We start from the raw sequence: 18,999 nt of genomic DNA, 5'->3' as shown, positions 1-18,999 counted from the left end.
TCCCTTTTTGGGGTGGTAGGGAGGGCCTTCCCGGGCTCCATGGACTGGGCTAAGGGAGCCCTCTCCTACCACCACTGCCTGCTGCCAGCACCTGACAGAGACGAGCATTGTACTGCAGCCCCAGGCCTGTGTGCTTGGTGGAAAAATAATCCCTGCCTGGTGGACCAGAGAAGTGCCTGTAAATATTTGGTTAGAGCAGGAGGCCTGGAGACAAGGGACAGATTCAGGGAGCTGGGTGCGCTGGGCAGGGTTTGGGCAGGGTGGGACGCAACAGCCTCCTCTGCCTGAGGAGGAACAATTAGGCTTCTGCGGCCTGGGCAGAGCCACCTGACTGCCCAGAGGTGACGTATGGACAAGTGGTCAGGCCACCTGTTAGTGATGCCCCCGTGGAGGGCAGTTCCACTGGTCACCTTAGTCAATGCCAGCCAGTGGCCTTTCTGTCCAGGCCACCACTTCTGTTTGCCCAGGTGACTTCTTTCCAAGGGAGTACATTTTCAGAACTGGAATCTAGAGTTTTCCTTCCTCGGGTGGTTCCTGTGTTAAGAGGATCCTCGGGCCTTGACTACCTCTGCTGGCCTGGAAAGGCTCTCAGGGTGTCTGTCCCCTGCTCTGTGGACATCGGCTTGAACTTTGCACATCTGCCAAGGGGCCCCACCTGGTCCCCACAGTGAGCTCTTTCTGCATGCTGGTCATTTGCATGGCAGTGGCCTCTTCCTTCCAAGCCTTCTCCCACTCCTGCTCTGTACCTTAAAGTGGCTGTGTGGACCCCAGCCTTCTCTCTCTATTTGTAAGTTTCTTTATGCTGGCAATGGCTCCCAAACCCCGCATGCCACTAGGTGGCAAAAACCTGGGTTTTTGGTGCTTGGCAGAGGTCCTGTTTGCATTGCATGTGACTGGGGCCCAGCATTTGTTAAACACTCAGTAGATGGGCTAAGGTTTATGTGTTAAAATGCAGATTCTTAGGTTTGATCCCCAGTAATATTCTAAAAATAACAAGGCAGTTTCTATTATGGCAAGTTCGGGTGGGGCTCAAGTGTCCAGATTCCCAGGCAAGCGCTCTCTGTTTGAGTGGCAGGCATTCCTAGCCCTCCGGATTCTGTGTTTCTAACTAGCTCCTGGATGACACAGCTGCAGCTGGTCCCAGAGCATGCTTAGAGTAGCGTCAGTCTAAAGCGTCTGCCCCCTACGTGTCAGGACTAGTGCCCAGGAGTATCTGGGAACCCCAGGGAAGACGTGACATTGTTCCCTGTGGTCTGGCCTTGTCTTGGACCCTTCTGACCTGGGACTGCCCCAGTAGGGGCAGGCTAGGAGTCTCCTGACTATGGCATCAGTTGGGAAATGTGGCACTTCTGTCCCTCCTCAGGGACAAAGGGTGGTTATCTCTGTCTCTCACTTAGTGGTTGGGAGGTGAGGGTGACCCCCACCTTATGTTCTTGGGGAATATTGTCTTTCTTAGGCTTTCCAAGGAGGTCAGTGGACCAAGCTTGGCTTAGGATATCAGCACTCACTCTACGTCATTTGAAATCCCCTATCTCCCAGCCTCTTCTTAGCTACTGGATAAAGAAATTACCTGGTCCACAGCAACAATTGTTTTCTTTATTTAATTAAAAACGTAAAAAAATATTAAGAACCAAACCTGTTGTCTAAAGCCAGTGGCCTTGCGGCAGTAGCAATAATTTATTGTGGTTGGGACAAGGGGTGTGGAGGGCTGAGGCAAGAGCCGGGAAGCACGCCTGTGTGACAAAGTCTGCAGAAGCTGCTGAGCGGTGCTCCTGTCCAGCGGGGCTCCAGATGAGAGGTGGGTGTGGCTGGAAGACATGGACGCCGTCATGACACATAAAGGGGTAGTGTGGGAGGAAGACCGTCCTTTAAGCACTGAGGCCCCCTTAACGGTGAGACCCACTACTCTTTCTGGAAACGCCCTCCCCAGGCTGCAGGAGGCCCTTCCTTCACATTTTCCTCCTTCGCCTGCTTTCTCAGACACCCCCCCCCCCACCCACTGAGGAGAAAGCGCCTCTCCTGAGAGAGGGAGCTCCTAGTAGACCCCAGGATTCCAGGACCCTTCAGTCAAGGAGGGTAGCCCCATGCCTGTCCTTTGGCGCCTGTGCAAGTAGTAGCTGCATGAAGCCACCTTTGCCAGGGGCTGGGTCAGCCTGGGGGTGGGGGTGAGGCCAGGTGGGTAGGGACAGAGAGCAAGGCACAGCTGGCTGGCTGGGGCAAGGAGGAGGCCCTTCAGTGGGGTTCGGCTGCCCCATAGAAAAAAGGGTAGTAGAGGGAACAGGGGTACGAGAACATGAACTTGACTGCAAACTTCATTTCCTTATTCTTCTTGTCCCAGCGGTAAACAGCCATGAGCAGCAGCTGTCCCTCCACCTTGCGACCCATGACCAGGAAGCTGCCTGTTAGGCTGTCCAGCTGTGGGCAGGGGCAGCCCGCGCCATTCTTCATGTGCAGGACCAGCTTCTTGGTGTCTTTACGCTTTAAGGGGCCTGCCTTGAGCAGCTTCTTCTTCTTCTGGGCTCCAATCAACTTCCGGTCCCCATTGTCTATCTTGATCTCCTTAATTCGCATCTTAACCACTGTGGAAAGGATGGGCAAGGGGTGGTCTGAAAAGTGTCACATTTGTTCAGGACAGCGGGAGCCCTAAGTTGATACCAGGACACTCTTGGGAAGCCTGCTGAGGTGTGGGGCTTGGATGGCCAGACTCCCCATGTTACAGCAATGTTTAGGAAGCTCCTATGGGCTGGACTTCCATGGACATCGTAGGCAGGCTTTCAGCTTCAAGTACAATAGGTGAAATGGGTGAAATGAGAAAGGTGTCTTCTGCCTGAGTTCTGGAGCCCAAATCCCATTAAGATCAGTGTGTGTGAGGGGGGGGGTCATATAGCGTGGGCAAGAATGTATGTGGTATGTCTGTGTGGAAGTTTGTTGTGGTATGTGTAGGAGTGTAAGTCAGTGTCCAGGGTAGGGAGGTAAAGTCCTGGTCTGTGGCTTGAGTCATAGTTGAGGCCACTCACAAGTGACCACAGAGACCCAATACAATAGGGACAGGCATTGTGGGCTGAGGACCCTCTGGCCAGCTTCACCCTTCTACAGCTAGCCTCCATCTCTCAAGAAGTCAGAGACTAGAATAACTTGGCCTACTCAGGGAATTGGCTTAAAACCTCCTCTCCCTTTTCCCTCCCCTGCAATGATAATAGCATTTTCTTTCCAGAGGCTACCTACATAAAGATGCAGCTGAAGTAAGGATTTCATCATTGCTCTTTCCCCTGTTTTTATAGATGAGGAGGTTAGGACACAAAACAGAACCAACTCTGCAAAGATCACATGCAGAACTCTGGCCCACAGTGAGCTTGGATCTAACTGGCTTGGTTCAGCTCTCCCAGGAGAGGAAGGGCCCAAGATGAAGCTGTGGGGAAAGCTAGTCACAAAAGGCTCAGCCAGAGGACCACTGGGTACTCAGCAGGGATTCCAGGGGACAGGGGACTTCCACCCTGGAGTCCTGTGCCCTCTGAGGGCCCCATTCATCTCTGGCTGAGCTTGTACCAGCCATGGAGGCCTCTTCGTGGACAGTGCCTTAGTCAGGTGGGGCTGGTTCTAAGCCATGCTGCTGGGCACCTGTTAGGGCTGTGGTCCTGTGAGCCCATACTCACCAAAGTCGCTAGAGCACATCTGCTCCATGAGGCCATCAGCAGTATCCTCCATCTCACACTGGGCACAGATCTTGGTCACTGAAGAGAGAGAGCAGAGAGGTCAGTACAGGTTCCTCCATTAACCTCACAAAGGCTGCCCTGTGATTCCTAACCAGGAAAGGGGACGATGACAATGACTCAGTCTGTGGCTATCAACTCAAGAGATCATATAATGCAGGGACAATAAGGTGAGGGGGGCATTGTTTCCCCAAGGCAGCTGCCCCCATAATACACATGGTGTTCCATCTAATACTCTGCTTGTGAAGGGGGCACTGCCTTTTCTACTTACAGCAAAGGAGTACAGGTGTACTGTGGGTAATGCAGGGAGCAGAGCTTAGGGCTCACAATTGCGCTTCTGCTCTACAGCCTGGGCAGATGTGTTTGCAGGGGTCAGACAGGCAGGTAGCCAGCAGAGCAAAGCCAGCTTTAACTTAGACTCTCAAAGGAAGCCCGAATGACTCATTTTTGTTTAAAACATCTGAATGTCACCTGTTGCTCACATAGACACCTTTCTATAGCTTGCCCATTGTCCACCCCCCCCCCAATCTGACCTTTGTTTGGATTCTCTTATGTGCCTGCCCCCAGGTGAGCGGGCCTCGCTGGGAGAGGGAGTCATGGGGTAGCAAGGCAGGGCTCAGCAGGGTTCTGAGCCTAAGATTCCTGATGTCTCAAGCTGTTCTTGTTTGGGCTCCAAAGAAACTATAAAAGGAACCTGTAGGGACTTCTGGGGACCGTGGATATCTTGCTTAGCTGGCCCTATTCCTGCTTGCCTGTAACTTTTCAGCCTTCAGGATAGGGAATTTCCCCTCCCAGAGCTCCACGGAGAGGGAGAAGGCGAGATCATCCTAGGATTAAGCAGTTAACATGAGCTTTGGGAGAGCGGATGGGTGGCTCAAGGAGGGGCCCAGATGCTTTGTGGGGAGTGGGGAGAGGAGATAAAAGGGAATGGAGTTTTGCCTGTTCCAGCCATGGGGGCTCATGGGAACTCTCTCTCTCCCATGCTAACTGTCCAGGCAAAGATGGACTGCTGGGTGTCATCCTGGATGGGGTGTTAGGGGTTTGGAAGGGGGCCTGCATCTGGGAAGAGGAGGAGGGGATGTGGCCTCCAACCTTGGGACAGGTTTGAGATCAAGCAGCAACCAGGCATGATGGCAATAATCGTACCGAGGTGCCAGTGGGAAGCAGGACTTGGGAGCTCAAGAAGCTGGGATTTTACTGCTGGGGAAAGGAGGCTCAGAAAAGTTAAGTACCCCAAAGATATCCAGACTAGGAATTGGAGACATTAGGGTTCCAGGCACAGAAACGAAAGGACCTCAGTTCTTCCCCAGCCACCCGTCTCTTCCCCAAGTTCCCGCGTCATTGGGGAGGAATGGTCTTGCCTGGGTGCCTGCAGTTCAGTTCAAAGACATTGTCTAGCGACCCCAAGCATTGCTCAGACAAGGAAGGCAATAAGGCATTTATGGGGACGCCCCCAGGGTACCCAGGGATTCAGCAGCTTGCGAAAGCAGGCGTGTCATGAACTGCACGAGGCACAGATCAGAGTCGGCAGAGAACCAGCAGGGATACACCCAGACTCAATTTCACAAAGAACGGAGACAATTACTGGGCGCTGGACGTATGTGCGTGTAGGGGCTTGGCACCTATCCGGGCGTGCAGGTAAGGGTTTGGGGAGAGACATCTGTCCGATCCCAGGTTGCTGGCCCGCGGGACCATTGGGGCACTCGGGGCCCTGGTGGCGCTACCTGGAGGCGCAGTGGCAGGCAGGTGCCCGAACTGCACCGCGATGCAGAGGTCGTTGTCCAGGGGGAACTTGTGGCAGTGCAGCATCTCGGGCCAGGGGAAGCCGTAGGCTTCCATGAGCGGCGCGCAGCCGGCGCGCACGGCCTCGCACAGCGAGCGGCACGGGTAGATGGGCCGGTCTAGGCAGACGGGCGCGAAGAGCGAGCAGAGGAAGACCTGGGTGTCCGAGTGGCAGCGCTTGGCCAGTAGCGGCAGCCAGCTGCTCGCCTGCTGCTTTACCTCGGCTAGGCTCTCGTGCTCCAGCAGGTTGGGCAGTCGCATGCGCTTGTAGCCCACCGTGTGGCAGAGCGGCAGATCGGCGGGGATGTCGAGGCATTGCGGTGGCTTGGAATAGGAGCGGCCGTGCAGCGGCTCAGCCTGCCAGCCGTAGTAGTCGTACTCCTGGCCGCCTGTCGGAGTCCCATGCAGCGCCCCGAGCAGCAGCGCCAGCGCGGCCGTCTGCGCGCCCCCGGCCACCGGCATGGCTGGATGTTGCCGCCCTCCCCGACGGCTCGGTGCTCGGCGTCTGGCTGCTCCGTGTGTACCCCGGCCGGGATGCTCCCTGCAGCCGTCCCGGCTGCTCTGGCCGTCCAAGTAGGTGGCAGCCTCTGCTCCGGAGTGATCCAGGCGCCTCCCACATCGGGGCTCCAGCCCAGACCTCGCTGCGCCCTGGCCAATCTGCAGCCGCTGGTCCCCCCCACACTACCCCCGCCCCGGGTTGGCGGACCTGGGAGGAACCCTGGTGTCCCTCCCGCCCCGTTCTGGTCCGTTCCCGCCCCGCCCCACCTTGCGACCCTGGTCGGTCAACTACTCCCCTGCCGCAGCCCAGGCCTCTCCTTGTGCCTCTTCCTGGAGCTCGGCATTTTCCTCACCCTTGGCCTCTTCTCCATCCTTCTTATCTCTCTCCGCCTCAGTCTCTCCTGTTCCTTTTCTCACTCACTTCACCTGCTTATCTCTCTGCCTCGGCCCTTGCCTTCTCAGCTCTGGTTTCCCTTCCCTAACACCTTCATTACTCCTGTCTGATACCGGAGTCTCTTGACCATCCACGCCCTTCTGGCCAAGGGGCAGAGCTTCACCCTGAGGTCTTCAAGTATCCACTGAGCTTCTGCCCAGAGTCAGGCACCTAGCAGCCTGCTGGGGATAGTAGATGGCTAAGACCCAGACATGGAGGTCAAGGGGTGGGTGAAGGGGATTTTGACTCCTATTTAATGAGCTCCTACTAATGTGCTGTGGGCATTGTGCCACACTGCGGAATCTTATCAACGCCTTTCTAATGGACGTTCACATTCAGTGGGCGCCAACTGTGCTTGGAGACCATTGTAGGCACATTTCATGAACAATCTCATTTAGTTCATCTAGCCCCTACGCTTGGTGTTTTTGTTTTTGTTTTTTTTCAGTCTGGGCTGTGTCTTCCTTGACTTTCCTGTGAGACAAACTGAAGCAGTGGCTTGTGGGAGGAGACTGTGAATCTACTTGACCTCTGGCTTCCCCTCTGGGGAGGAGCATCCTAAGAGAGCTTGGTTTTGGGAGTGGGGTGTTGTGGGGTGGGGTGGGGTGGGGTGGAGTGGGGTGGGGTGAGGTGGGGTGGGGTGGGTTGGGGTGAGGTGGGATGGGGTGAGGTGGGGTGGGATGGGGTGAGGTGGGATGGGGTGGGGTGGGGTGGGGTGGGGTGGGATGGGGTGGGATGGGGTGGAGTGGGGTGGGGTGGGGTGGGGCGAGGTGGGGTGGAGTGGGGTGGGGTGGGGTGGGGTGGGGTGGGGTGGAGTGGGGTGGAGTGGGGTGGGGTGGGGTAGGAGGCTGGCTGTACTGTAAGGAGTGCTTCTTCCAAGTACTCCTTACCTTTTTTCTTTGCTCCCCGATATTTCTAGGGCTCCTGGCTTCCAATCAATAGGCCCATGCGGAGGTAGTAGAGACAGGTGGCGGCCATGCCTTAGTGTCCACCCAACACATATTGATGTAGCTGTGAGAACAAGACACCAGGCAGAGCAGAGGAGACAAGAAAGGACCAGGAAGACAGTCCAGGGTGGCACAGGATGCCTCTGATGTCCTGGTTGACATAGTTGAGTTCGGGCAGAGCCAGCTGGGAGTGTTCCTACCCTTTCTTCCTTTATGTGCAGCACCAAGGTGACAATTTAGAGGGTGAAGGCGGGTCACCCAGAGCCAAGCTGTGTAGGGTAGTAATGTGAAAGACGCCGACTACATCAGAAAGCTAGGTTTGAATTCTGGTCTTCTTCCCCAACTCCCTATGTAGCCTCGGGAGCTAAGAGTGATTCGATTTTCAGTCTCCTGCATTCGTTATAAGGTGGGACTTCCACTGAAGCTATTGTAATGGCCAAAGGAGATGATGGATGGCCTCATGTAGTGCCCACACGTACAGAGCGCCTGGGAAAGTCCGATGTTCATGGAAACAGTCTTTGGGCTGTTGTGAACATCCCCTAGGATGCCTTGGACAGGACTCTGATTTGAGCTCTGAGGATGGAACTGCTCTCTGTGACCCACTCCCTGCCTCATCTCTGGGCCTGGCCATCTTTTGACCATCTTGTATGCTGTAGGGTTGGTGTGGCTGTGGACACCACAGCGGCCTTGGGTCTCCCAGGTGGTGTGTAAGGTGTTGGCTCCTGGACCTCTTGGCTTGGCTGGGTTGTTCTTGGCATCGCTATGGGTGACCTGGACAGAGCGGGGCATTGTTCTTGTGGCCAGTTATGTAAGGTCAACACACATGGCCAGAAAGCAGGCGCGTCTGGGCCTGGCAGCTCAGGTTCCTCCTTGGAGAGGGTCATGCGCCTTCTTTACCTGCCAGCTCTGATGTGGGGAGGCCTGAGGCTCCCTGACATGCATGCATGATGACAGCAAGGGGAAGCCCTTTATAAGGGATGCAGCCAGGGTGCGCTGGGCTGCTCAAGGCAGTCTCTTTCTGTGACCAGCCCTTCCCCTGGCTCTGTGGCTGGGCAGTCGAGGCTGCTTTCTGATGTGGTGCTTCTCCTTGATGAGGTGAACCTAGGGTCTAGGCAGCTACGTCGAACACTTGGCACACATGGCATCTGCCAGTCCTGGGATGTGTACAGCTGTCTAGGTTCATGCTACCTCAGCTGGTAGAGATCTTTTGTTCAAAAAAATTTTTTTGTGTAGATGTCTCTTGCATCTAAGATGCTTCTAATCGGTTTGTGTGTGTGTGTGTGTGTGTGTGTGTGTGTGTGTGTGTATGTTTGTTCTGTTTTGTGAGACAGGGCTGCCCTGTATAGCTTTGGAGCCTGGAACTTGCTTTGTAGACCAGGTTGGCCTTGAACTCACAGAGATCTGCCTGCCTCTGTGGCTCAAGTGCTGGGATTAAAGGCATGCACCACCACTTCTAATTGTCTAATTGTTTCTAATTGTCTTTTTATAAACTCCTACAATTTTCTATATTTTTATTGTTTATTCAATGGATCTCAAATCACCAGTCTTTTCAGAGGATGTACAAAGTCAAAATTGTACATAATTTTAGTTACTTAAAGTGCAAGATAAATCAATGGAATTTGAGACAATGGAATAAAAATGTTTATTAACAGCCTTCAGATTACATATTATTATTATAATGAACATATAGCCCATATGCTATTTTGGGGTGATATCAAAGAAGATATCTATAATTATCTGCAAAGGCCATTAAAACACTGCTTCCTTTTCCAACTACATTTCTGTGCGAGGCCAAATTTTTATCATATAGTTCAGTCAAAACACATGTGGCAGCAAATTGGATGCAGACTCAGACAGAAGAGTCCAGCTGGCCTCTATTAGCCTGTTCATTAAGGGGATTTACAAACTGTAAAATAATGCCACGCTTCCTCTTCCCAGGGCATTGTGGTTTTTTCCTCTCGTTTGAAAAAACATAGTTATCTTCATGAAGTTTGTTTATGTTAGCATACAATGACTTATTTTTTTAAAGATTTATTTATTTATTATGTATACAGTGTTCTGCCTGCATGTATGCTTTCACACCAGAAGAGGGCACCAGATCTCATTACAGATGGCTGAGAGCCACCATGTGGTTGCTGGGAATTGAACTTAGGATCTCTGTGAAAGCAGCCACTGCTCTTAACCTCTGAGCCATCTCTCCAGCCCATACAATGATTTATTGGCAGAATTAATTAATTTGATTTTTTTCTTATCTTAAATTTCAAATACTGGCCAGGTGGTGGTGGTGGAAGCCTTTAATCCCAGCACTCAGGAGGCAGAGGCAGGCGGATCTCAGTGAGCTGGAGTCCAGCCTGGTCTACAGAGCGAGTTCCAGGACAGTCAGGACTATTACGTAGAGAAACCCTGTCTCGAAAAACAAAAACAAAGCTGTAAATCACTTTTTGGGATTCTAAAAGATTAATTGACTGATAACAGGCTCATAGGGCCAGACTGGCCTTGAACTGTCCTCATAGCTGAAGAGGGTTTTGAGCCTCCGTCCTCTTTCCACCACTTCCTGAATGATGTGTTTACAGGCGCAGGTCGTGATCCCCAGTTGGGATTCAGAAAGTATGTACTTAGAGGGGTTCTGAGAGAAACATGTTTAAAATCTGCTAGTTGCCGCATCAGTCTTTGAGAGATGTCTAAAAATCTGCATGACTTCTCTCTCTCTCTGAGACAGGACTTCTCCATGTATCCCTGGTTGTCCTGGAACTCACTCTGTAGACCAAGCAGGCCTTAAACTCAGAGATCCACCTGTCTCTGCCTCCTCAGTACTGGGATTAAAGACATGTCCACTGCCCAGCTTCTTTCTGTTTTGTTTTTGTTTGTTTGTTTTTTTGTTTTTTTGTAGTTGACTCCATTTTGCTTTCCAGACTTTGAAATTATGTTGTGGGAGCACTAAGCTTCATGATTGCAGTCCTTCCTGTCAGGGTTGATCTTCTACCTGTCTGGAATATTCTTCTTGGTTCCTTGTTTGTTTGAGACAGGGTCCCATGTGTGACCCTGGCTGGCCTGTAACTCACTTTGTAGACCAGACTGACCTTAAACTCACAGAGATCCACCTGAGTGCTGGGATTGAATGTGTGCCCTCCTTGCTGGGGCTTCCTGTTCCTTTCAATGCTTGAGGAGCAATAGTTATGTGAGTCAACATTCAACTAGAACCTGAGCATGTTTTGTGTGTGATCAGTGTTTTGCCAAGAGACAGACAAAACTGTTCTGCTCATGCTACACGTCCAGAAGAAAGGCCGTTTCAGGCAGTGGGAGTAACCCTCATTCTCAAATGTATGAGCAAGGCTTTCCCATACACCCTGGGTCCCAATTGCCTTTTCTACGATGTGAGGGTGAGCATTTTATTCATCATCATCCACAGGGTGATCCTGAAGATCAAATGAGATAATAAAAAAAAGAGCTTGAGGACTTATTTATTTTAGACAGGGGCTAACTGTGCCATCCTGCTGCTCTGGACCGCTCTCTGTGAACTCCTGGAGATTTGCCCGTCTCTGCCAGCTGAGTGCTGGAACAAAAGGAGTGAGTGGGACTTAGAATTTAAACGGAGGATTTTTGCCGGGCAGTGGTGGCGCACGCCTTTAATCCCAGGACTCGGGAGGCAGAGGCAGGCGGATCTCTGTGAGTTCGAGGCCGGGCTGGACCGATAGCCTCCAAAACAATACAGAGAAACCCTGTCTCGTAAAAACCAAAAAAAAAAAAAAAAAAAAAAAAAGACTTTAAACGGAGGTGAACCTGACATTGCTCTTTGCTTTAGGTGGACCTGAGGCTGGAAGCAGTGTCTGCCTCCGTCATCTCCTGGCTGTGGGGGGTCCTTTAGCTCAGGCTTGCCCTCCCAGGAGAGGCAAGACAGACTCTTGTTGGTATTTCAGAGTCTGCTGAAGTCACTGGCCTTTACAGCCTTGCATTCCCCACTGGAATGCTGTCTTTGTACAGTCGCTGTTTTGTGTGACTAATAGAACCGTTAGTGCTGTCAGGACATGTTGTCCTTCATCCCCATTATCAATAAGAGGGAAACAAAACTGGGCTTTTGATTCGAGTTTAGCCAGAGTCCCCTTACACCCCAGCTTTTCAATTCTGTCCACTGCAAAGCCGGTGCCCACCCAGAGCATCCTAGCTTTGCAGGCCCTGCTGCAGAGCAACCCGTGTCTCGGTGAGCAGTTTGGGCAGACCTGCTGGGGATCACTGGGCATGCTCGGAACGGCAAAGAGGAACTTGAGATGGGCTCACTGGTCACGGAATTGTGGTCTGGAGGCGTACCCAAGTCCTTCCTGCCATAAGCCTGGGCACTGAAACCCCTTTAGGATTTCTGGAGCCCATGAAGGAAGGAACTAAAGCAGAGGCCGGGCTTGTCTTGGGTCTGGGTCTCGATACAGTTCCAGACTTATGCATCTCAAAGGAAAGCAAGGCAGCTGAGGGTCAGCATGCTGGCGTGTGGTAGGCAGGGCTGTGGAAGGCAAGGCTGTGGGTGAAGAGAAGGACAAACACACTCTTCTCTTCTCTCTGGGCTCCCAGCACGTCAGGGAGTCTCTAGGACATGGCTAGTAGGCAAGCCTGGCCAGAGCTCACCAGAGAGGTACTCAAATGTATTGATGAAGAGCTTGAACGCTGAGGCTGCAGTGAGCTCTAATTCGGCAGGACCACTTGGCCTTGGGTGGGTCACTACCCCACCCTTTCAGCATCTGTAAAATGGGGATATTAATTCTGTATAGTATTGTCGAGGAGGTTAGTTTTAACTTTTTTTTTTAAAGACTATGTCTCATGTAGGCTTCAAACTCTTGATCCTCCTGTCTCTACTTTCAAAGTGTTGGGTTGATAAGCATGTGCTGGGTCACTCAGCTTTTAGAGTTAACTTTAAAGATTATTTACAATGGTGTACGTAGTAAGAGCCATCTACACAACTGTTAGTTAACATTATTGAACATTGGCATGCCAGTGGTATTGAGAGACCAATCCCAATTCTGTGGTTCTTTGTTCTCAAGTTTCTCTCCTATCTATCCAGGCCTCCCTGCCTCCCCTGCCGTTTTGGTGTCTTGAGCTCACCATGTAGCTTAGGCGGCTGAGCCTCCTGAGCATTGGGATTCCAGCCATGTGCCTGTGCCTGGCCATGCTCTCCTCTCTCCTCTATTCCCACGTGTTCCGCATTCACTCGGTCTCACCATGTTCCACTGGCTGGAGGGGAAACCATGGGCTCGCCACTCAGTTCAAGACCCTCTGGAGCCTCCCCTGCTCTCCCCGGGGCTCTCTAGAATCCTGAAACGGACTTTGCTTCCCTCAGCGGCCCAGTCATCTTGTGATTGCGTTTTTTACTCACTCTCTGGTTTCCCTTTGTACTAAGAGCTCCAGTAAGGCGAAACCATTCATTTCTCTTGCTTCTGGGTCTCTGTCAGTCGCACAGTAGTCCTTCACCAAATGTGGCATGGCTGAATGACTGAATGACCGGGGGAAGTCAGGATGTGCTGAACGAGGAACCTCCGGGAAGGCTCCCGGCTGGCCAGGGTCTAGAGTGATTCTGGGCCTCGTTGGTTTTCCTGGGAGGCACAGGGAAATCCAGGAGAGTCACAGGTGACTGTGGAAGTGGCAGGTGGGGACTGGGCGGGGTGGAGCAAATTGAGGGGTGTCAGCCGCCTCCGAGGGGTGGAGAGTGCTGGAAACGCCCCTGTGCTCAGCCTGGCCTCTTTTCATGCTTCTTCCCTTTAAGAATTTTGTTTAAGCCAGGCAGTGGTGACACATGCCTTTAATCTGAGGAGGCAGAGACAGGTAGATCTCAGAGTTCAAGGCCACCCTGGTCTACAGAGCAAGTGCCAGGACAACTAGGGCCACACAAAGAAAGAAACCCTGTCTGGAAAAAAATGAGTTTTGTTTGTGTTTATTCTGTTTGAATATTTTGCCTGCATGAGTATGTGTATGTATATGTGCATATGCATGTGTGTACTTGTGTGTATATGTGTGTATACATGTGTGTATGTGTTCATGTGTATATGTATGCACATGTATATGTATGTGTATGTGTGCATGTATATATACATGTATGTATGTGCATGTGTGTATGCATGTGTTTGTGCATGTATGCATGTGTTTATGCATACGTACACACATGTATGTATGTGTATGCATGTGTATATGTGTGTATTTGTGTGTGTATGTGTGTGTATATGCATGTGTGTATGTGTATGCACACGTGTGTATGTATATGCATGCGTGTGTGTGTGTGTGTGTGTGTGTGTGAGTGTACGTGATTATGTATGTGTGTATGTGCACCCTCTTCATGGCTGGCCTGAAGATGTTAGAGAGGGCAGTAGATCCCCTGGAGCTGGAGTTACAGGCAGTGTGAGTCACCTGATGTAGGTTCTGGGAATAAAACTTGGGTCCTCTACAAGAGAAGTAGTGCTCTTTACCAGTGAGCAATCCCTGCAGCCCACTGTTTCCTCTCCTGAATGTAGTTTAGAGACGACTAGGTACCTGGCATTATGTTCTGTACTCTCCCTATATTTTGTCTCATTTGATTGTCTCAACAGCACTGAGAGAGAGGCATTATCCCCGTTTTATACGAGGAAGCAAGCTCAGAGAAGTAAGTAATGTTTCCAGAGTCACACAGCTGAGAAAGTACCAGGACTCAAACTCAGGCTTTCCTTTTGTGGTCTGTGGATTCCTGGCTCCATGTGAGAAGTTGCTGGGGGATGTGCTATCTTGTTGGATCCCGAGTCAAGCTGCCTTGCAGAAGGGGACCTGAGGGGAGCAGACCCTTAAAGGAGACCCAAGTCACTATAGCTGGGGTGGGTTGGCTCCCTGATCTTAACAGCGCACAGTCCATGAACAAATGCATGAACTTGCGATGGCTGTGTAGGATGACTTCCTGGTTGGGAGGGAGGGTGCTCAGAGGCATCTCTGGGAAGGGGAGAAAGTGTGGGCACAGAGTCAAAGACCCTCTCCTCCCAGGCTTTGTTTCTATTGCTTTCAGGCTGTGGGAATTTGGACAAGACCCAATTCCCTGTGCTTTAGTTTCCCTATTAGCAAATGGATGGGGAGAATTTCCCTGTCAGTTTGTAGATGGCTGCTCTGGTGTTAGGTGCAGAGGCCTCTGCAGTCACAAGACTGCAGTGCACAGTCCCCTTTTCTAGTCCCAGACATGGTGATGTAGGTGCTGGGGTCCCACAACTACAAACTGTTACATCTGAGAGTAATCCTTGATCCTGCCCTGACCACCAGCAGCTACGGCTACGGAGGGAGTACCGAAAGCTATCAGCCATTCTTCACGACTCTCCAAATCAACACAGACACAGAACGGCTCATTTGTCTGTAAATAAAGCAGCAATTTTGTGATTGGAGCTAAACGACATGCTCTCAGGGCTGTAGCTCCTTCCCAGGCTCGCGGGAATCAGCTGGCAGCCCTCTAGGCAGGGACAGGGAAGCGACTGGCTTTTCAGGGGACAGCAGGTCAGAGGCCCTGGGGGGGGCACGTTGTGCTCTGGGTGCAGGAGAGGAAGTCAGCACCCCTGGGAGGGACCTAGGGGCAGGACGGCAGAGGGCAAACCCAGGGCATTAGTGTTTGGGGTTGGAGGCAGCTGTTGGGGGAACCCTGGGTAGACAATGGCCTTATTAAGGAGAGGGTGCAGGCAGGCAGGAGCTAGGCATGGCCACAGCAAGGGGGAGACTGTGGGGAACTGAGCCTTTTCTTGCTGGCCCAGCCAATGGAGCAATTGTCCTCTAATAGGAGGGAACTGGGGTCTGAGCCTGGGAATGGCTGGACAGCTGCCCTTGGGCCTTGCACGCCTAGAATTCTGCTGGTTGCTGAGAGTTCAGGCCCCAGAGAGGACTGCTGGGGCCTGACAGTTCAGGGTGTGGTTGTCCCCACACGAGGCTCTCTGAAAAGGGATTCCCAATCCCTAGTTGTCCTGGGGGACCTGGTACTGTTGAGGGTTGTCTCTGGCCTGGTCTTGCTGGCATCTGTGGCTTTCCCGTGCAACTCTACCTCACTGCTGTGCTGGTGGATCCCAAGAGCTTCATTTGCACAGTGATGGTTGAGCTGGCGGTGTTTCACGGCTGGGTGGGCAGCTTGCCCACCCACCCCTGGGTGAGGGAGGAGGGTGTGGTCATCGGGATGGCTGAACTTAGTGGGCGCCAGCCTGTTGTGACCAGAAGTTTCCTGTCCCAAATGCTGACAGAGTTCCTGCTGAGATGTACCCAGAGCTAGAGCTTCTCATCAAGTGATGGCAGGGGCATGGCAGAGCTCAGTAGAGAAGAGAGGGACAAAGCAGTTAGGGCTGGCACCAAGCCCCAAAGTCCCTCCCAGCTGTGGACCTTTTCCTGGAGAACACCCAGGGCTCTTCTGCAGCCAGAATAGCATACTTGATGGTTCTGGATGCTCCGATTGGTCAAACCTCTGTTCTGATGGGTGGGTGTTGATCATCATGGACAGATCTGCTGGGACTGGCCTGTGTCTGCTTCGTAGTAGCTCCTAGTTCTTACTCCTTGTTTTGGCTTTTGTGTCATTCTGAGAGAGGTGGTGGGCAGATCAGGTGTCAGGATTAACTTCCTGCAGTTCTGAACTGCTCCTGGTTTTCTGGCCCTCCAACATGGCTGACTCTGGCACATGTCATAGAAGGGAGAGAGTCTCAAACTACGGAGCAAAATGGCTGCATTGGAGAGAACATACCTTTTGATATCTGGGCCACCTGCAGAGATCCCAGCTCAATGCAAGTCACTCCTAGGTATTTGGATGCAGTGAACCTTGGACCAGGGTGAGAAACACTGGTCTTGGAGGCAGTTTGTATGCATGTATGGTACTAGAGGCCAAACCCAGGGCCTGTCTAGGCAAATGCTCCACTACTGAGCTGTACAGCCCATCATTGTCTGAAAGGCTGTAGTGGAACCTCTGCTCTGTGCCATCCCATCTGCTGGGCACAGCCTCTCTTCAACCTCCTGCATATGGGGCTCCTTTGAGACAAAATGAGAGCCCTTCTTTGTGGACAGCCCACACAACCTGGCTTCTCTCCTCTGCCCTGGTCCCCTGTCTCTTGCCTTCGGTGGTTTTGTTGATTTCACAGCCCTCTTACTTGCCCAGCCCCCAGCTCAGTGCTCTGATGGATGGCAGTGTCAGGGGACAGTGTGTGTCCTGCATTAAGTGTTCCATCATCTAAGTGACGTGCCACACAGTGGGGAGGTGTTATCACCTCCCTCCTGTGCGTAAGAGGGAAGACAGAGGTGAAACGGTCGCACAGTAGGGAGGTTCCAGATGGATCTTCCTCCTCACCCCTCATTGAGCCTGGGCAGCACTGTGGGAACAATATCCATCTCTGATGAGGACATTACGGGGGTTCTGTTTCAGGAAGGAGTCCCATGAGACAGCTATTGGGGTCCTGGTGAGGATGACTCATCGTAAGGAAGGGCTTGGGAGTCACGGAGTCACGGATGTTGTCTTGTTCCATCCTTACGCACCAGGGAGGCTTATGTGAACACTCCCTGTTTTGCATTTGAGGACAGTGAGTCTAGAGGTTGGCTTCCCCAGTTCACCCAGGCAGTATGTGATGGCGAGGCCCAGAACAAAGCTCTGATTCTTCTTGCTCTCACACTCTGTCCTTTTCCCTCTGCCTCATGAATCCAGTGAGCCAAAGTCGGGAAAGCTAAAAGGGCTGACCCGGTCCCTCTGCAGCCTACCGAGGAGGGCTTGTGAAATCAGATGGGGTCTGCTGGAGACAAAGAGGTCGGTGCCTTGCTGATCTGGCTCAGTGATGAGGCAGTTAGGGTGAGGAATAGGTGCATTCTTTCCCCTTAACTCACCATCCAGCCTCTGGCTTCCTGGAATTTTTGTTTGGATTCCAAATTACTTGGCAATGAGATCTCTTTCCCACAGTTCCTGCATACAGGAACTGAGCACCCGTGCGCTTCCAGACCACACCCTCCCACACCCTTTCCTAAAGAGCTGGTTGATGGCAAACGAGGAGGCCAGTTGGGCGGGAGAGACAGTGGTCACCAAGGGGTTGGTAGCAATTTTCTAAGGGGGCAGAAGGACGTGGGCTCCCATGCCCTAAGACCCAGGGTAAGACCAGCCACTTCCTGGGCCACTTTGGGGTTCTGTCTCTCCTCTCCTAGTCTCAGTCTCTCAGCTCTTCAAGACAAATGTAAGACCATCCTGGTGAGAGGCTTGGCTGAGATCATGTCTGAGGAGATGGTGGATCACTATAATTGATTAATTGGAAGTCAAGTTTGGCAGAGATTGTGAGTGGAAGCTGCAGTGGTGAAAATATTCCCTCCTGCCACTCCAAGTCAGTGGCCACCAGCCACCTGTGCCTGGGGCTGTGTTTTAATGTCACTGTGCTTTAGGGAGATGAGAAACATATAACACAAAGATAACCATCCTTAAAAACAGTTTTTTAACCTTTATTTTCATTTTATGTGAATGGGTATGCTGCCTAAATATGCATCTATACACATGTGTGTTGGATCCCCTGGGACTGGAATTACAGTTGTGAGCCACCATGTGGGTGCTGGGGATTGAATTCCGATTCTCTGGAAGAGTGACCAGTGCTTTTAACCCCTGAGCCATCTCTCTATCTCCCTATCCGTCTTAACACGAGAAACCCGGTGGTGTTTAGGACGCCCACAGGATTATACAGCAATCAGCCATCATTTCCATCTACTTGCAAACCAGTTGTCATCTCCAAAAGGAAGTCTTCTCACTAAGGCAAGAGCCTCCCGTCTTCTCCCCACCCAGATCCCGCAGCCGATACGACACTTCCTGTATCTACGGCTTTGTCTGTTCTCAGTGCTTTGAACCATGTCCATCCATGTGACGTGCCTGGCTGATTTCTTTCTCTTAACTTGATGCTATGAAGTTCATCCATGTTATAGCATGTGTTAGTCCTCTGTTCTTTTTACATGAGGGCTAGATATCACTGTATCGCATAACAGAAGTGCTGACATTTTTGAGACAAGTGGGGGAGCAGGGCCTCCTTGTGCTGCCTGTTCCCTGAGGGGACTCTGTGGGACAGGAGAAAGACCTAGAGAATGAGAAGACTAAAAATGATGCCTGGGGTCTCTCCAAAGAAGTTGGTGGCACACGCCTTTAATCTCAGCACTCGGGAGGCAGAGGCAGGCGGATCTCTGTGAGTTTGAGGCCAGGCTGGACCGATAGCCTCCAAAACAATACAGAGAAACCCTGTCTCGTAAAAACCAAAAAAAAAAAAAAAAAAGAAGTCCAAAGCTTTGCCTGATGACAGGTTCCTCTGTCATGTGTGGAAGTCTTACTGAGGCCCAGCACTGGGCTATGTATGATGTAACTGTTTAATACGGGCAGAGCTATTTAAAATACATTTAATTTTGTATACTTATGGATACTATATGATTTATTATTATATATGTTTTTCTTTTTGAGACAGAGTTTTTCTACATTGCAGGCTGGTCCCAAACTCACAGCTCTCCTACTTCCTAGGAGCTGGAACTACAGGCATGTACCGACACATTCAGCATCACAGAAATTTGCAAGATGAGCTTCCTTTTCATACCTGGTTTGCAGAGTAGAAGGGAGACTGAGTCTCAAGAGTGATGACGAAACTCATTAGCTTACTTAGCTGGTCCATGGCCAGCC

At 51.7% G+C, this 18,999-nt stretch overlaps 1 protein-coding gene across 1 annotated transcript; it reads right to left on the bottom strand.

The window, feature by feature from the left end:
* Positions 1-1,576: 1,576 nt before the first annotated feature.
* Positions 1,577-6,116, bottom strand: Sfrp5 (secreted frizzled related protein 5). Its single transcript, XM_005063583.4, has 3 exons — positions 5,435-6,116; positions 3,654-3,731; positions 1,577-2,579 (listed from the first exon to the last, which is right to left on the bottom strand). Exons 1-3 carry the CDS (start codon positions 5,952-5,954, stop codon positions 2,233-2,235), a joined length of 945 nt encoding a protein of 314 aa, XP_005063640.1. The 5' UTR covers positions 5,955-6,116; the 3' UTR covers positions 1,577-2,232.
* Positions 6,117-18,999: the final 12,883 nt, after the last annotated feature.

The sequence above is a fragment of the Mesocricetus auratus genome, unplaced genomic scaffold (assembly GCF_017639785.1).
Source record: "Mesocricetus auratus isolate SY011 unplaced genomic scaffold, BCM_Maur_2.0 Super-Scaffold_4256, whole genome shotgun sequence".
Lineage (NCBI taxonomy): Eukaryota > Metazoa > Chordata > Mammalia > Rodentia > Cricetidae > Mesocricetus > Mesocricetus auratus.
Note: the sequence above shows the minus strand (reverse complement) of the source record. Positions and strands in the feature narration are given on the sequence as shown.

Excerpts from the sequence above, each read along its gene's own strand:
- Sfrp5 (XM_005063583.4), bottom strand. The coding sequence starts at position 5,954 with ATGCCGGTGGCCGGGGGCGCGCAGACGGCCGCGCTGGCGCTGCTGCTC. Across the intron at positions 3,732-5,434 it reads GCCTGCCACTGCGCCTCCAG|TGACCAAGATCTGTGCCCAG; the intron begins GTAGCGCCACCA and ends CTCTCTCTTCAG. Across the intron at positions 2,580-3,653 it reads GATGTGCTCTAGCGACTTTG|TGGTTAAGATGCGAATTAAG; the intron begins GTGAGTATGGGC and ends TCCTTTCCACAG.